Consider the following 17,612-nt stretch of genomic DNA (forward strand, 5'->3'; position numbering starts at 1 on the left):
CTGGTCTCGAACTCCTGACCTTGACCGATCCACCCGCCTCGGCCTCCCAGAGTGCTAGGATTACAGGCATGAGCCACCGCGCCCAGCCTGGTTGGGTAGGTATTTGAATGGATAGGTTTTGGGGTGAGTAGATAGATGGATAGTGGGTGGGTAGATGGGTGTTTGAATGAATGGATGCATGGCTGGCTGGCTGGTTATTTGAGTAGATGGATAGGCATGAACACATGCATATATGTGTGTGTGGATGGATGGATGTGGAACAAGAATAGATGGGTATTGCTTAATGACTTGTGATATAGAAAAAAAAGGAAAAAAAAGAATAGATGGGTAAAGGGGTATTTGGATGATTGGATAATACTTTCTTGGTACAGTGTAAATGTGCCAAGGGTGAAATATCACGTATAAATGACTTTGCCAATGACTGACATGTCATGGGCATCCTAACTTATTAGAAAGGATGTGGAGTTCATAGACTGACTTTGTTCTGATTCTTGCCCTCCCACTTACTATGTGACCTTGAGCAAGTACCTAACCTCTCTGCACTTTAGTTTGCTTGACCATAAAATGGAGTTAAAATACCTACCCCAGAGGGTTGCTATGAGAATTGAAAGGGCTGGTGTTTGTTTCAGGAGTAAATACCTCATATTTCTTTCTGAGACACAACATGAGAGAAAATTTTTTTACCCATGCATGGAATAAAAGCCCTTTCCCTCAGTCTGATTGATCTAGCCTAAGTCTTGTGCCCACCCTGGGACCAACAGCGTTGCTAATGGCATGTGTTGTTTGGATTAGACTGATCAGGCTTCACCCCCAGAGTTAGGACCAGGCCAGCTTACCCTGAGTCACCTGCTTGAAGGAAGAAAGTCAGGGAGGGAGCAGTTTGAGGGTTGCTAGGTCAGATCAGATGTGAGGTGATACTCATGCTGATAGGCAGAGAAAAGAAGTGACCAGTGGGCAGACTGTATCCATGTTAAGGGTGTAGGAAAAACATGCTTTGGTAGCTGATTGTATGTCAAGGGAGCAGTGAAAGGGAAACAATATTCACTGGGATGGGGAACCCCCGGGAAGTGCAGCTTGATGAGTTAGGCTACATTGCCTTTGCAGTATCTGTGGAAGATCCAGGAGGAGAGGTGGTTGGATTGGTGTATCTGGGACTCTGGGGAAAGGTCTGGGCTGCAAATGGAGACTGGGAAGTAACCGGCATCTCTCAGTCTCTATAAATCTACGTGCCCTTTCAATAAACATAAAATCTTACATCTTCCTTTAATGATATTTACAATATCTAAATGTATTAAATATCACGATTAAAAACAATTCAAATGAGTTTCAGAATTGGGTCTGCTTCCCAGCTGATGCAGATAGGCATTGTGGGCAGGTTAGGCAAAGCCTCCTGTCTCTTGTTCCTTTGGAGACCCAGGCTACTTTGTTCTTCTCTCATCGTGGCTAGGTGGTTGGGCCACCAGGAGTGAGCCACACGGCCAGACCCTGTACTCTGGCATTTTTGCTTCTGCTGTTTTCCCTTAAGCGATCTCCTCTGCTCTGCAGTGTCTCTGGCAGGCAGGCAGGAGTCTGGGCAGTGCTTAGTCACTTGCAGAGTCAGGGAGCTCACTACCTCCTAAGAGAGCTTCTGCCTTCCAGATGGTCATTCCTACCTGTGAACGCTAACTGGCCCCCATGGCTTGCCCGGGCCGTGAGCAGCTCTGCCCTCCGGACCAGCGTGGAGAGAGCGTGGAGCTCGGTGTCTCCCGGCGGCAGCTCCTCAGGCAGTTGAGGGAACGGCCAGGGCTGCCTCCAGTACAAGCTGGTCCCGTCCTCACTTTCAGAGCTAGAACCCGGCCTCAAAAATCCCTCTTCCACTGAACGGGGAAAAACCGCTTCTACGAGCTCAGGGGCCTCTTGAGAGGCACTTCCGGTCCAGCTTAGTGGGGCACTTCCGGTTCCACTTAGCCCAGCACTTCCTGTTCTGGTTCCGGTTCCGCTGTGTGTGGGGAACTTCCAGCTTCCTCCCTCCTCTGTCCCGGAGCCTCTGGAGGCCAGGGTGGGTGTAGGCTGAAGTGGGCGAGCCCAGGGAGCATTTCAGAGTGGGGCGGCTGAAGACCAGCACCCCCCGGCCGCGGATGACCGGGACTCCGTGCGCCCGGCGTACTTCCGGAGAGACCGGATGTGACCAGGGCTAGGCCCCCTTGGGCTCCTGCGCCAGGCCGCAGGAGTGCCAGTCCCACTCATACCACCTCCTAGGGGAGTGACGTTTGGCAAGGTTTTACCTTCTCTGTGCCTCGGTTTCTGCAGGGCTCTCGTAAACTTGGAATAATGATAATGGTGCCTACGTCACTGAGTGTGGGGATTGAAGAGAGGGTGGCACAGTCGTGCGAGCAGGACTTGGGTTTAGAAGCAACTCGTTGAAGGTTACCTATACGTGTTCCTATTATTCTCCGAGGTCTCTCAAATCTCTCTGGAACTCCAGAACTGATAGCCCTTTGACCCTTGATGGGAAATGTTGAAAAAGACTTAAGACAGCAAAAAGAGTGACCTTTACAAAGGCTATTGGCCATTGTTTATGAGACAGAGGCTTTTGTTATAACAAGGAAGCTGGAGCAGTTCAAATTCAGGCATCATACCGCTGATGTGGAAGGAAACTATTTGGAGGAGTTCGTGGAGTTTTCTTTCATTCCAGAGATTATGCTTTTTGGTGGTGTGCAAAGTTAATTTTATTGATGACCTCTGCTTCAAGAGAGCCAGTTTTCAGCAACTGTAGACCAGATCCCCACATACTGTTAGTGTTGAGAGGCTTTCTGGGGAGGCAGAACTAGGTGTGAACCTTGCCTGCTTCACTGTGGTGGGAACTGGAAGGCACCCCACACATCCCTAGCAATGTGCTCTGCAAGGTGGTGGCCAGCCTTGTTGCAGAGCTAGGATCTTCATTTTTATAACTGTTGGGTCCCCAGCCCCCAGGGAGGACTTCACCTAATACCTGTTGAGTCATCCGCTAGCCACTTATGTTCTGGTGGCTTCTGTGGTGGTGGGAGAGGGGACCCCCAGGCTCTTCATCTGACACCTCTCCTCCCACTCATTTTTCAGACATTGACGAGTGTGAGAATGACTACTACAACGGGGGCTGTGTCCACGAGTGCATCAACATCCCAGGCAACTACAGGTGCACCTGCTTTGATGGCTTCATGCTGGCACATGATGGACACAACTGCCTGGGTGAGTGATACAGCCATGCCCTGCCCTCTGGGCACACCTTGCCTATTTCTCAGCTCTAACTTGCAGAGTAGGGGGCTGTGGGAAGGCTTGCCCTCCTTTGCCTTCTTCTATTAGTTTGCTAGGGCTGCCATAACAAAATGCCACAGACTGGGTGGCTTAAACAACAGAAAGTTTTTCTCTCACCTTCATGGAGGCCAGAAGTCTAAACTGGAAGCATAGGCAAGGCCGGTTGCTTCTGAGGGCTGTGAGGAAGAATCTGTTCCAGGCCGCTCTCGTAGCTTCTGGTAACTTCAGGTATTCCTTGGCTTGTAGATGGCACTCTTTCTCTGTCTTTACATTGTCTAAGTTCTATACGTGTCTGTCTCTGTGTCCTTTTTATAAGGACACCAGTCATACTGGATTAGGGCCTGCCCTAATGACCTCATCTTAACCTGATCCTATGCCAAGACCTTATTTCCAACAAGGATCACATTCACGAGTACTAGGGGTTAGAACTTCAACATCTTCTGAGGGGACATAATTCAACTCATAATAGAGGTGGTTTGAAATCTGTAATAAGTGGAATGGTATCTCATGGTAGAAAGCGCATGGATTTCAAAGCAGTCGTGCCTGTCCCCCAGTCCCTCATCTACCACCAGCTGCTAGGGGACCTGGGGCACCGCCCCTGAAGCCAAGGGAGTACAGGCATAGATATATCATTGACTTGTCTGGATCTCGGGCCCTTGTTGTTAGAGGAAGACTGTCAGGAGCAGCTGCCTCCCAGGACTGTCATGAGCAGTGACTGGGAAAATGTCCAGACAGCTGAGGAGCAGGCCCGGCTCGGGCTCTCAGCAGCTGGCTGCTGTTAAGTGTCTTCACAGGTCTCTGAGCCTCAGTCTTCTCCCCTTTAAAATAGGGATAATTATGCTACCTACTTCTCCAGGTTGTGTGCGAGGATGACGTGACAATGTGAAGTGAAGGGACTGGCACTTAGTAGGTGCTAAATAGTCAACAAACAAGCATTGTTACTTTAGGTGACTGGGCCACCTTTTCATAGATTGTTTGCTTTTTGTCGTCATTGTTTTTATCATCAGAATCCAGAGGTGGTTCTGAATATAAAACTTTTTTTTCCTGTTTTCCCAGTTGTTTCCTTAGGAATGCTTCACAAAAATAGAACTGGGTCAAAGGATCATTCAGATTTTATATGGCTTTCGATGCAGTGCTTTCCAAAAGGGCTCCGCAAACCTCCCATTGTGCCAGCTGTTTTGTTAGGGCATAGAATAGTATAAGAAGCTGGACATCCTGGGTACTCTGGAACTTTTCCTCTTAGTGATGTATTAGCCTTAGATTTCCCTGCCTGTTTTTGTTTAATGCACGTTGGATTTTGGACGAGCTTGTTATGGGAAACAGATCTATGAACATGTAATTACACCCCAAATAAGTGCCAAAACGGAGGCCAAGACAGCAGGTAATTGAAGCCCAGAGGTGGCCTGTGAAGAGCTTCCCCTATTGTGGGCTGAGGGTGGGGGTGGAAGTGGGGCTGACTCCCCAGGGGGGCTTCAAAGAGGAGGTAGCATTGAGTGGGCCCTCCAGAGGCTGGGTAGCAGTTTGCTGGGTTGAGGGCACAGCCTGAGCAGAGAGCTGCAGGCAGCTCCTTGGGGCCCGGCTCCGGGTGTGTGGGAGGAGTGGCAGGTCGTGGGGCTGTGGAGGTAGGCAGAGCCTTTGATTAGATTGTAAAGAATGAGGACCCTGCATCATTTATTGTGCCAGAGGCCAGGTTAAGTATCGTCCAAGTGTTATCTCATTTAATCCTCCCAAATTGTAAGCACTTAGCTTTCCTAGTCATCTGCTCCTTTTTCAAATGATAGAGAGAGTATGTTTTAGTTATTGATTAGTCAGTGAAGGCAGAGCTGACAGTCCCTGTGGGACAACTATTTAAAAGTAGGCTGTATCACCCAGAGGTTGAGAGGACAGAGCTTGAGAACTGCCAGTTTGGGGCTCAAATCCTGGCTCTCCAGTTATCATCTGCGTGGCCTTTGGCCAGTCACCTCCCCTCTCCACGCCTCCCCTCCTCACCTACAAAGTGGAATGTGTAGTCTCTGTCTTGTAGAGTTCTCGTGAGGATTTGATGAGATCATGGGTGCAGGGCATGTAGCAGAGTGCCTGGCGCCAAACACTTAAAATGTAACAGGCATCCATCTGGTCACCAACTTCCAGATGAGATGTGTTGATGTGGGCTGGTTTGATACCTCCAGGACCTCGGGGGTGAGGGGTGGGGGCAGAGCCCGCTCTCTGCACCCCCAAGGCTGTGCCTGACACATGGACCTCCTTCTGGCACCACACTGTTACCTGGATGGAACCCACCTGTTTGTAAACACCCTTGTTCTTGGCCATGGCAGGTCCACCCATGCCTCCGACAGCTGATGCTGCCAGCCTCCAGACTAACAGAGAAGTCTGCGCGGGTCTTTGTTTCAACAACAGTGTTTTCACAATGGATTCTTTTTACACTGATTAATTTAAAAGAACTGGGTAAGATTTCCCTCCACTACCACCACCTCTGAGTACAGATTGCAACTTTACACGGCTCTAACTTGCACATATGGCAGCCAAGAAAAGGCACTCTCTGTTGTTCCTCGGCTTTTAGCTGAGGGCAGACCCTTCTCAACAGACTTCTTTTTGTTTGGTCTTTTTCCTTCGCAAGACAAACTCCGGCTCTGGAGAAGTCAGACCGTGGTTCCCACCAGCTCCACCCCAGACTGACCGTGTGACCCCGGGCTAGTTGGTTGACCTCTTGGAACCTCAGCTCCTTAATCTATGAAACTGTGGGAATTAGAGTACCTGTGACAGTGTCAGGATCATGGGGGCTTGATAAATGTTGGCCGAAACAAATAATGCTATTACATATAAGAGTAAGCTGGGCTTGGAGTTGGAAGATTTAGGCTCAAATTCTGGCACCACCACTTGTGAGTTTTATAGTTTGGGACCTGTTCCTCAAGCCCCGCAAGCTTTAGCTCCCGTAACTATGAAATGAGTCGGTAATACCTGACTCAGAGGGTCAATGTGACGGCTGGATCTGAAAGGAGAGGTGCAGAACTGTACGTCCAGATGTAAATTCCGTCTAAGCACCAGATGTCTTCATGTTGTGGCAGGGGCTTCATGCTGGCCACCCACAGTCCTCATCTAGCCCACGAACATGTTCGGTTCATCCCCACAGTGGTATCATTTGTTGTTACCAAATTATTTGTCAACACTTAAAAATTAGAGGTTTTCACGTGAAAATTGCTACTTCCAGCATCACTCCTATTTGGCCATGGTCACCCAGCCCGTGACATTTGTGGGACTTGGGGCAGGAGTGTAAATGGAGGCCCCTGTCTCACACAGCTAAGTATTTAAAAGTAATTATGAAGCTCCAAAGCTAGAATATATGTCTTCTGCCTTGATAAATATTCCCACTTAGTGACCTGGAAGGCTAGATTTGAATTTAGAATTCTAGGACTCCTTGGAGTTGAGCCTCAGGACACCCTGACCTGAACATTCAAGCTCTGGCCAGTTGCCTCCAAAGCAGCTGTCTTTTGCTATTGCTCAGACCTAAGTCTCATCTGTCCCTCTGAGAACCGACAGACTTGGGGCTGCTTGGGGCCAGTTGAGGGAAATTCTAGGGTCCCAGATAGCCAGGATGTGATCTGAAGTGGTGGGTATGTGTTCCAGGTGCCCATGAACCTGGACCCCTTACTCCATGGGAGGGCTGCAGCCACAGGAGAAGTAGAGCAGGGACCCCCAAAGCATGGGGCCCAGGGTAGCAACACCTCTTGCCTACATCTCAGGGTAGTACTGGCAACAGCTGGAAGGAGTGACATCACAGCTGTTCCCTTTGGAGGGTGTGTGCTCTCCTATTTGCCACAATCCCCACCAGTCCCTGTTGCTCACAACCAGTGGGCTTTGGTCATTTGACTGCTGCTTGGAATTGTGTTTGTGCTGCCTGACACAAAGCTTCCAGCACAGGGCCTGGCCCTGGTGGGTGTTTGGTGGCCATGAGCAACGGAATTATTGGAAGGTTCGGTTCTCACTGCCACATGAAGTCCTGATGGCCTCACCCATCACTGAATCTCACCCCATGGTCCATCACCCGTCAGGGACGGTTAGGCCTCTTGCACCTCCTGTTGTTTTGTCTCCAGAAGTCTGGGTCAAGAGTCTTGTCCGGTTGTAACATTCCTCTTTGAACCACCACTGAATTCCTTAGGGATGATGGCGGGGGTAAAACCCTGATCACCTTAGAAATAAACAGCGCAGTTTGAAAAGCATTCTGAGTTAATTAGGGGAAATGAGGCTGATGGCTTAAGGGTTATTTTCTTGCCTACGTTTTCATAGTTGAACCTTTTCTTTTGAGTAAACGAGGTCATTTGCTTGTGGAGATGGCTTTGCCTGTGACTGTGTCCTGGAGGGTGGCCAAGTCTGTCCTCTGGGGAGCAAAACCCTCTCTCTATTTGACATCTTTATTGAGGAATTTCTCAAATATAACAGAAAATGACACCAGAGGGAATTGAAACCATGATGAGATCTTGCTCAACCCCAAATGGCTGCTTTTAGCTGTGTAATTACTTGAAATAGCAGTAGTTCCGTTCGAAAAATATTATTCCAAACTCCATGCAATTGGACAACAGAGCAATATTTAGACTAATAGAATAAGATTTTTTTCATCTTAAATTAAAACCAGCGATGGATAATTTTTTCCCGTCTCCACAAAGCAAGGCTCCTTTTTCTCTAAAGCCGTTAGTTCACTCAGCCAGATGTTTTCTTCGACCCCGATCTTTACTTGACTTACTGAAAAATATGTTTCTCAAGTTGCTCACAGTTTGAATTTCGGACTTGCCTCTCAGCACTTTTTTGCCGTGATGAAGAGAAGTAATTCGTAGCCACGTTCAGCAGAAGAATTTATTTATTAACCAGATCACTCCATTCCCATTACCATTTATTGAGCACCTGCTATATGCCTGGCCTGGTGCTAGGTAGACAGTTCTGCTTGAGTGAACTTTGGGTGAGTCTCTGCCATGTGCCTGGAGTTGCACAGGATGTTGTGCTCACATTTTCTCATTAGTCCTAACAGCATCTGTAGGCAGAAGCCTTTAGTATCTTCTTTTTACAAATAAGGAAACTGGGGGGCACAGAGAGGGAAAGTGACCTACCCAAGGTCACACAGCCAGTAGTAAGTGGCTGTGTGGCCTGGGACCAGGGACTAGGTCTGTGATTTTGCCAGTCAAAGCCTATAAGCCTGCCCCCATTGCCCAGCCCTGCCCCACAGTACTAGCTGTGGGAGGCCAGCTAGGGTCAGGGAGGGCCTCCCTGTTGTATGATATTAGATATACAGCCCATACCTGTGCGTGAGTTTGGAAGTCACTGAGGCTGTCCAGAAATCCTGGCATCTGACAGGCCAGGCAGTGGGGGTGGGCGAGCACCCTTGCTCCAGAGAGTCCATGCCCTCCTGCCCAAGGCTTGTTCAGCCTCCCTGGGCCAACACAAGAGCTTGCCGCCTTGACTAGACACCTCACATCACCATTGAGCTTCCCTTGGGATGTTGTCTTACCCTATCTGACCATGCAGAGCCATCCTCTCATGGTTCCCGTTGCTGTCACAATACCACCCGTTCGTCAGCCCACTGGCTCATGAGGCCCCTCAGGCCAGGGCCCTGCCAGCTTCTTCCCCTCGCCACTCACCCCTACTCACCTGTGCTCTCTGGCCCAGCCTTCCTCAGACCCTTAGAGTCCTTCTACACGTCTCTACAGTCTACAAGCTGCTCCTGTGACCGCCCACCAACACACACACACAGCACAGACCTGGTGAGGCCCAGCTCACCATTCAAGCCCCAGCGCAAATCTCCCCTTGCTCTGAAGCCGTCTGTGACCTACACCATGCTGCACACCTCCACCATAGCTCTGCGTTGGGGTCCTCTCTTCTTCCCCTGCAAGCAGAATTTGTCTTGTTTATCTTTCCATCTTCCTCCTCGGAACCTAGCACAGTGTCAGACGTATCGTAGGCTTTTAATAAATATTTATTGAATGAATACACAGATTTATCAAAATGCCTTGTCACCTAAAAACCCTCGTGCTCAGCAAACCTCTGTGCTGGCACAGGGCAGAGAGGAAGGTGATCTAGATGAGGCATCTCTCGCAGGCCTTCCCAGGAAGACAGATACTCACAACCGTAATGAAAGGTAGAAAGTGTGATATTAGCAGAATACCGTAGTCTTCCACCTAGAATCCTCCATTTGATTATTCCAAAAAATTGTTCCGAGCACCTCTTGTATGCCACACATGGTGTTAAGTGCTGAGGAAACAGCAGTGAACAAAAGTGGCAACGTCCCTGGGCTCATGAATTTGCACAGTAAAGGGAGAAAGACTGTAAACAAGTGCACATGTAGCTCAGTCATTGCAGTCAGGTCAGATCCATTGAAAAAATAACAAAATAGGTAATAGAAAGCAGCAGAGGGAGGGCGACAGCATTGGATAGGGCAGGATTCCAGTTATTATTGCTCCATAAAAACCACCTTATGCTTAGTGGCATGAAACACCATCTCATTCTGCTCAGGAATTCTGTGGATCAGGAATTCAGACAGGGCACAGCAGGAGCGGAGAGTCTCTGCTCCACAGTGTCTGGGGCCTCAGCTGGGAAGACATGAAGGCTGGGGATAACTTGATGGGCAAAAGCTGGAATCATCGGGAAGCTTCTACACTCATTTCTGGTGGTTGACATTGGCTGTCAGCCAGGATACTGTGGGTAGCCTTTTATTTAGTCTTTCTGCATGGGCTGGTGTGAGCTTCCTCACAGCATGGCAGCTGGGTCCCAAGAGAACAAGAGCCAGTACTTGGAAGTTTTACAGTCTGGCCTGAGAAGTCACTTCCACCAAACTACCAGTGAAGGCAGTTACAAAGGTCCACCCAGATGCAAGGGGAGGAGGCCTCCATGAAGAGGAGGAAGTGCCATTTGAAGATCTAGAGAAGGTCCTCCATCCAGGCAGAGTGGGACAAGGGCAGTGGCCCTGCAGTGGGCCCCTAAGTGAATTTTGGGACAGGTCAGTGTGCCTGGAGGATCAGGGGTGAGGGAAAGGGTCTGGAGATGAGCCAGGGAGGCAGGCATGGGCTGGCCTCGCAGGGCCCCAGAAGCACAAGAAAGAGGCTTGGATCTTATTCTAAGTTCCTGGGAAGCCGGGTGCATTTTCACCGGGCTTGTCATGTTCTGATTGACATTGTAATAAAAAATCCTTTCTGGCTGCTGAGTAGAGATGTGTTATAGGTCATAAGAGGTGGAGTGGCTTGAGCAGGGAGACTACTGCTGTGGTCTGGCTCAGAGACGTTGGTGGCTCAATTCAGTGACAGCGGTAGAGGGGACTGTGAACTCAGTGTATTTTGAAAACAGCCGACGGGAATGGCCAGTGGAAGAGACATGAGAGGTAAGGGGGAAAGAGGATCAAAATCGACTGCGAGGTTTTGTCCAGAGCTGTGTGGCTCTGCTGCTGGGGCTCAGATGGGGAGGACGTGGGGGACAGATTTGGGGGTGGAGATGCAGGACTCCAGAGTCTGTTTGAGATGGTAAATAGCCATCTAAATGGAAATAGCGTGCAAGTTCAGAAGTTTGTGGTGTAGTCGGATGTGGGGAAAATATGAGAATGGTCAGCTCCTGGTTTTGGGAGCCAGACATATTAACATTTGCACCTTTCATAAAGATTCTATGAGCACCTGCCCTGTGCCATGCCCTCAGCTGGAAGCTCAGTTAGGAGATGGATGACATTATTTCTGGCCCTCAAGGAGATAGGAAATCGACCTGCCTGGCTTTCAACCCTGGGTCTGTTGCTTACCGTTGTGACCTTGAGCAAGTAACTTGGCTTCTCTGGGCCTCTGTATCCTCTTTCGGAAGGCGGGGCCAATAGTGCCTGTTTGGCAGGGAGGATGCAGAGGCCTAATGAGGTGAGCTTGTGCAGCACGTACCACAGTGCCTGGCACGTAGCAAGAGCTCAGCAGTGTGAGTTGTCTAGTTATCACTTACTCTAGTGTGCAAAGTCAGAGCACATTTTAGAGAAGATGGATGTATTTTTGAGCTGGCAGAGGTGCAGGGGATGAGCCTGGGCCCTGGGCTGTGTGGGAATCTCTTTGGCTGGGACCTGCCCCTCCCATGCCACAGGGCACTCCTGCCGGATGAGCTGTTGCCCGCAGACCACCACTCCCTACCCCCAGGCCAGCAAGCTTCCCCATCCTCTTGCATTGGCTCTCACACTCATCCATTGGCCATGGGGTCACGTGACAATAGGGTTTCGGATCCCAGCTCTGCCATGTGCTTGTTTTGTGACCTGGGACATATCCCCTCATTGCCCATAGTCTCTCAGTTTGGGTCTCTGTGAAATGCAGATGGTCCCTATCTGCTAGGATCAGATGAGGACAGGGATGTGCAAGTCACACTAGAGGCTGCCAAGTGGAAGGAGAAGAGGATGGGCCCGATGGGGCCTAGAGCCCAGCTGCACCTCGGGGAGGAAGTCACCCACGGACGTCCCAGATGCTCCATGTCAGCACAGCAGGCGCAGCTCTGCCCACACTGGGCTGGGCTGGTCCCTGGCATGATGAGAGGGCCTGTGCCACCCAAGCCCTTTTGAAGGCGACCCTCTCATCCTGCAGGACAGCTGCAGACAGTGTGTTGCTCCCTTGAACCCCTCACGAAGACTCGAGTTGCTTCTGTTTATTTGTCTTCATACTTCAACAGCTCAAATGCATTTCTTGCTGGGCAAAAAAAATGCTGACCATTTTAATGTAAAACTAAACAATTTTGGACAGTCATAAACACCAATATTTTCTAAGGTAAACTCAAGAGGTTTCTTCCCTTTCTCTTCCTTTATGCCCATCTCCCACCCCCCACCTTTTCCCCACTCTTGGCCCCCACTCAGGTGATCTAAACATGCTGGTTGGAGGGTTTGCTGTCAGCCCGAGTGGGATTCAGGCCCACTTCTCTCAGCTTTTTACAACTGCTAATCTGATGGAAATTCTTTGGCCTGAGAAAAAGAAACATGCTGGACACTTTTGTGCATCTTTATAGATGAGCTTCCTTCTCTCCCCAAACCACTACAAAATGGGGAGATCCTGGAACAGGGTGCGGGGAGGCAGACTGACTCAGACCATTGTGTGTTGGGGTGCAGTGGCCCTCCACAGCCTCATGCCCATGCCGGCCTGGGATTGTATGGGGTACAGTGGGTGCTTCTTACAGAGGGGCCAGGCGGGGGCTGGGATGAAAGGGATGGGGCAGGAGTCAGGCTCTTCGGGTCACTGACTTGTCGGGGGACCTTGGGAAACTCCCTGCCCCTTCGTGCCTCAGTTTCTCCATCATATGTGAAATAAAAGGATGGGATTCAACCAGTAGATTTAGGTTTTGTGGGGTTCGTGTGTAGTAGCAGAACCCTGGTTTTCAAGTAGAACCACGAGGTGCTCATGGTGCACTGGCTGACCGCGGGCAGGACTGGCTGCAATTAGGGCCCCGCTCACTGTGGAGCCAGTCTATACCCCGAAAGTTCCCTAAAGCCCCAGGAGCATAGTTTGGAACCCCCTGGCTGGCTGCTGCATCAGAGCCCTTCTTCTTCGAGCATCTTGTGACTTAGCAGCGTGGTGTTCATGATTTGGCTCCAGGGACAGTGGCCTAGCTCTTTTCTGTGTCCTCCTAGTCCCAGCAAAACACAGTCCCTGTCTGCCTCTCTCCTTGCATCTCAGAACTGTGACCCCTGGCATGTGGAACAGCTTTCCTGTCCCTAAGGTGCCACCCTTCCCTTCTCCAGCCTATCCTTGTACCTGCTGTTCCTTCTGTCCCTGTCGCCCTTCCCCAGCCTCTTAATCAGTGCTTCGTTTTGCTGACCCCACTTGTCCCTTAGGTCTCAGCTGCAGCATCAGCCCCTAGAGGAAACCTCTCTGAGCTGTACACCCTCCCCTGGGCTTTCCTCCAACTCAGCACTGAGCTCCCGGGACTGGCACTGGGTGTCTCGGGGTGGCTCTCCCCGCCTTCCTTGGGAACTCCTGGAGTGCTGAGCTCCAGGTAGACTTAGCTCTTTATCCCGAGGCCTGCAAAGGCTGGGCCCAAAGCAGGCTCATTTGGTGATGGAGCGGTAGGCAGATGGCAGGGATGGAGCTTTGATTCTGATCATTGGGAGGAGCATAACTGAATGGTGGTGAGTGCACGGGCCTGCTGCTGAGGCAGAGCGTCTGCACGCTTGAAGCCGGGGAGGTCTGCTGGCAGAGTCTCCTAGCCGCCTCCCGTGGCCTGCAATGGCTGGTGACTCCCCCTGTCCACATCTCCATGCAGGGCTCCTTCTAGCCTCTGTTCTAGATGCAGGGAGAGCATGGACTTGGGAATCAGGCACACTGGGCCTTGACTCCTGGCTCCCTCCTGGCTGCTGGTTGGGGGCCAGCTCTGGGCTCTCACTTTTCTTACCTGGAAAGGAGGCGTGATGATGTTCCTGGGAGGGGCCTCTCAGAACACAGCCTGGTAGTCTGTGTGAAAGAAAGGTGGCACACAGTAGGCACCAGGACATTCACCTCCTTCCCCCCTCCCTTCTGTTGTACGTTCAGGTCAGGGATTGCGTCCCTATATGAGGCCACCCTTCCCATTGGTAGGAGTGTTTGTTAATGGTCAGACCTGTCCTCCCTTCACTGAAATCTGTTGTCTCTCAGCCTGGTGCCAGCCCCACCTTTGGATAGGTCTTGATTCGGTGACTTGAGGAAGAAGTCCTGCTCTGTCCAGGGGCAGGGAATACCAAGTCCACAAACAGCAAAGAAGAACACCCACTGCAGACACTTGCCTTCATCTGTTCCTGTTTGCAATCCCTGTGCCAAGGGCTTGGTCATAACTCTGAGAAATAAACAAAAAATAAGTGTCTTATGAAGGCTCTTTAAAAATATCCTACCACCAAAACATATGCCTCAAACCAGACACTGAGCCACGTACCTAAAAAAGGGCATTAGCAACAGATGAGGGTGTCCCAGAGTCTCCAGTCCTGCACTTCCTCTGCCAACAGTCTTGCTTATCTTGGAGTAGCCTGGGCCCTGTGTGGCATTTGGGGTCACCCTGGACATTTGCTGGGCCTGGCTGCATCTGGGCAGATGCTGCAGTGACCCTTCTCCCCCAGCAGGACAGGCTCAAGCTGTTTATAGTGGCCATTAGCCAGCCCTGTGCACCAGGCTGCCCCCGCACCCCTCCCTGTCACCCACCTCGTCCTAACCACATGCAGCTAGAAATAGACCGCTGGCAGAGACGCCCTGCGCCCGGCTGGCACTCTTTATTTGTGGGAAGTGGGCAGCCGTGGCAGCAGCCCAGCTACTTGGTCTAAGTAACCTCCCAGGTGCTACCTTAATGGCAGGGAGAGGAGCCCAGAGGCTTGTCCTCCTGTTGCCTCATCTCCTGGCCACCAAGAGGTCAGATGCCAGTGGAGTCATTTAGGACCAACCATTGGTGGAGGCCCCTGTTGCCACTGGGGGAGTCTGGCTTCCTCAGCCTGGCAGCTGGCCCCTCACGGTCAGTCCCCTGCCTGCCACTCCAGCCTTTCCTTCTCTCCCCTTGCTCCCTGCAAACTAAATGTTAAGCCTGTGCCCGGGCACCCCACGCTCTCCGGGCCTCTGCATGTCCTGTTCCCCCTGCCTGTCCCGAGCACTCCTCCGATTCTTCCTCCTGCACCTCTTCCCTGGGCTCCTAGGCAGTGACCTGTTCCCTGCTCTCTGCTCCCCCTGCACTCAGACCAGCCAGGATTAGACTGAGTTGCAAATGTCTGTTTACTTATCCATCTTCCACACGTGTAATAATTATACAAAAACACTCAGAGAAATCAAGAAGAAAGACAGAAAATAATTCCCCCATTCTCTCACCACCCCAATAGATCAACAGTTTTCATGTTCTGATGTTCATGTCCAATATTGTTAACTTTATATGGTTATAATCATCACATCGATGTTTGTGCGCTGCTTTCCCCCCAATATTCTAGCAGAACTTTCTTCACTGTTGATATATAATCGTGTTGCCGAGATGTGGGAATGTCACCAAAATGCAGTATGTGGGGAGCCAGCAGGCACTCTGGTTGGTACAGTAAAAATGCCCAGACTTTTCTCTGTCAAGACATGTCCCCTGAGTGCCTGTATCTGCCAGGTTGGGGATTCTGAGGTTAGTTAGACGTGACTTCTTGTCCTCAGGGAGCTCCCAGGCCACGTGGAGAAATAATCTCAAAATGGCATCCCTCGTGTAATTAATACCAGGTGTAGTGCAGAGGAATGGTGCAGGGTGAGCAGTTCACCCTTCCTGGAATGCTTAGAGAGTCCCCAGGTGGGGGTGGGGATGGGGAAGGGAGGACATTTTAGGAGTTGGGAACAGTATGTGCAACACCTACAGGTGGGAAGGTCTTGGCCAGATGGGAGAGTGGGCTCAGGGGCGACGGTGGTGTGTGAAAAGGCAGTCTCTGTCAGGCGAGCCAAGCGTGCCAAATGCTTTCTGGGTCTGAAACCTGGAGATTCATACCTGCAAGCATAGGGATGTCAGGGGATCGCCAATGGCTGTATATCGAGCACGCCATGGACTCAAGCTTGGCTCTCAGCCCTTCCTGCCACAGCCGCCAGGGCCCTGCTGTCCGGCCCCACCCGCTGCTCTAGCCTCTACACATGTGTGCACGCACACGCGCATGTGTGGACACACGCACGTGCGCGCATGTGACCGACCCACCAAATCCCACCACCAGTAGCACCTTTCCCTTCACTCGTCCTTGCCTGGCTTCACCAGAGAGAGGCGTTCAGCCTGCCTGGCCCTTTTCTTGTCCTGCAGAGCTCTGACCCCACTCAATGGCTGATGGCTAGTGGTCTGCCAATGTCCTCACCACCTCTTGCTCCCCTGGGGAGCAGGCCTTGGCCTCTCCTTCCCTGCTTGTCTCTGCACCAGCGTGGTGCCTCGCACCCTTGTTGAATGGCTGAATAAACCATGTGGCTAATCACGGAGGTTCTCTTGGGGGAGGACATGTGCAGTAGAAGAGACCACAGCACGCGGGGCCACTGTGGGTTTGTACATCGTGTGCAGGTCAGTGGGGGTCCCCAGGGAGGGATGAGAAATAGAAAGCTCATCCTCTTTGACCCAAGAACCCTGCTCTGGGGATCCGTCTAAAGGAAGTAAAGCCTCGAATGAAAAGGGCCATAGCTGCCCAGATGTGTCCTTCGCAAGGGAGCCCATTAACAGAGATAGAGCAGGGACAACTACACGGAGAGCCTGGGGTAGGAGGTCACTTGCTGATTGGACAGACAGCAGATCAGGAGGGTGGTCAGGACCAAGTCACAGCATGGAAAATGCTTTAACTCAACTCAGTGAAAAGACTGTGCGACCATGTGCAGAGCGACTCGTTACGGTTAGGAGAAAATCGGCACACGAGAAAAGATAGAAGCAAAGTAGATGCTCGTGATTGTGATTGTATCTAGAGTGTAGAATTGTTGATCCTTTTTTTTTTCACTGTTTTTCAAAATTCCTTGTCAGTTCAAAATCTTAAATAATAAACCAATTTTGTTGGACAAGTGATGGGAAGCCACGCTAGGTTCTTGTGGGAAGGAGTGCCACGGAAAGCGAGTGGCCACAGACTCAGATTGGAGAGGACGGGTTGGCTGTGAGGAGGTGTGCAGTCACCCTGATGCTTCAGCCAAGTTCAAGTGCCCCCTTTTCCTCCAAGCTCCCTGGTGCCCATGGTCAGCCCTCTGCCTCTGCCCTCTTAGAGGCCCCTCTGTCTGCCACTTTCTCAGAGGTGCCAACTCTGATGAGACAAAACTGTTTCCGAGTTCTGGTTGTTGTCGCATGACCCACCCCAGAGCCCGACAGTGAGGGACTGCTGGGCGCAGGAAGGAACAAGTCAACATAGCAAGCCCAGGTGAGAAGCTTGCAGGACATGGGCCAGGAGGCTGAGCGGCCTGGCCCAGGGTGTGGCCACAGCTCAGGGTGTGCTGATGGCCCCACACTCACAGAGACCTCCCAGGAGGGGACTGGTGTGCAAGTGGTGGACGCTCGTGAGAAGGAGGAAGACAACGGACAGCCACAGCAGCCTGGCAGTAGAAAGGCCTGGATTTTACACTCACAGCTTTGGAAGGTGGAAGAAAATGCTGAGTTTCACTGGGAGGAATTAATGCCTGAAGGTTCACTGGGGGATTTATACTGGGAATAAATTGATCAGCTTGGCTGGATTCAGGCAGGATGGATGGGTCAGAGGACCTGTGTCGACTGGGAAGTCATGGGGAGCTCCAGGGCCCCTCCCTGGTTCAGGGAGTTTTTTACAAGGAGGGGGACTTCCCCTGCCACCCCATCCACCGGCCTGGAGGTAATCACATCCAGCTGGGCCTGCTTCAGTTCTGCGGCTGTTCATTAAGAATCCCATTGGAGCATTTCCCCTGTCT

The 17,612-nt window shown here is 51.2% G+C and overlaps 1 protein-coding gene across 1 annotated transcript in view; it reads left to right on the top strand.

The window, feature by feature from the left end:
• The window catches only part of SCUBE1 (signal peptide, CUB domain, EGF-like 1), a 124,506-nt gene that overhangs the window by 17,636 nt on the left and 89,258 nt on the right, over positions 1-17,612 (top strand). Inside the window, exon 3 of the mRNA XM_012638017.1 lies at positions 3,079-3,207. Coding sequence (XP_012493471.1) covers positions 3,079-3,207 — 129 coding nt within the window. The remainder of the gene's footprint in view (positions 1-3,078; positions 3,208-17,612) is intronic.

This window comes from Propithecus coquereli, unplaced genomic scaffold (genome assembly GCF_000956105.1).
Source record: "Propithecus coquereli isolate 6110/MARCELLA unplaced genomic scaffold, Pcoq_1.0 Scaffold126, whole genome shotgun sequence".
Classification (NCBI taxonomy): Eukaryota; Metazoa; Chordata; class Mammalia; order Primates; family Indriidae; genus Propithecus; species Propithecus coquereli.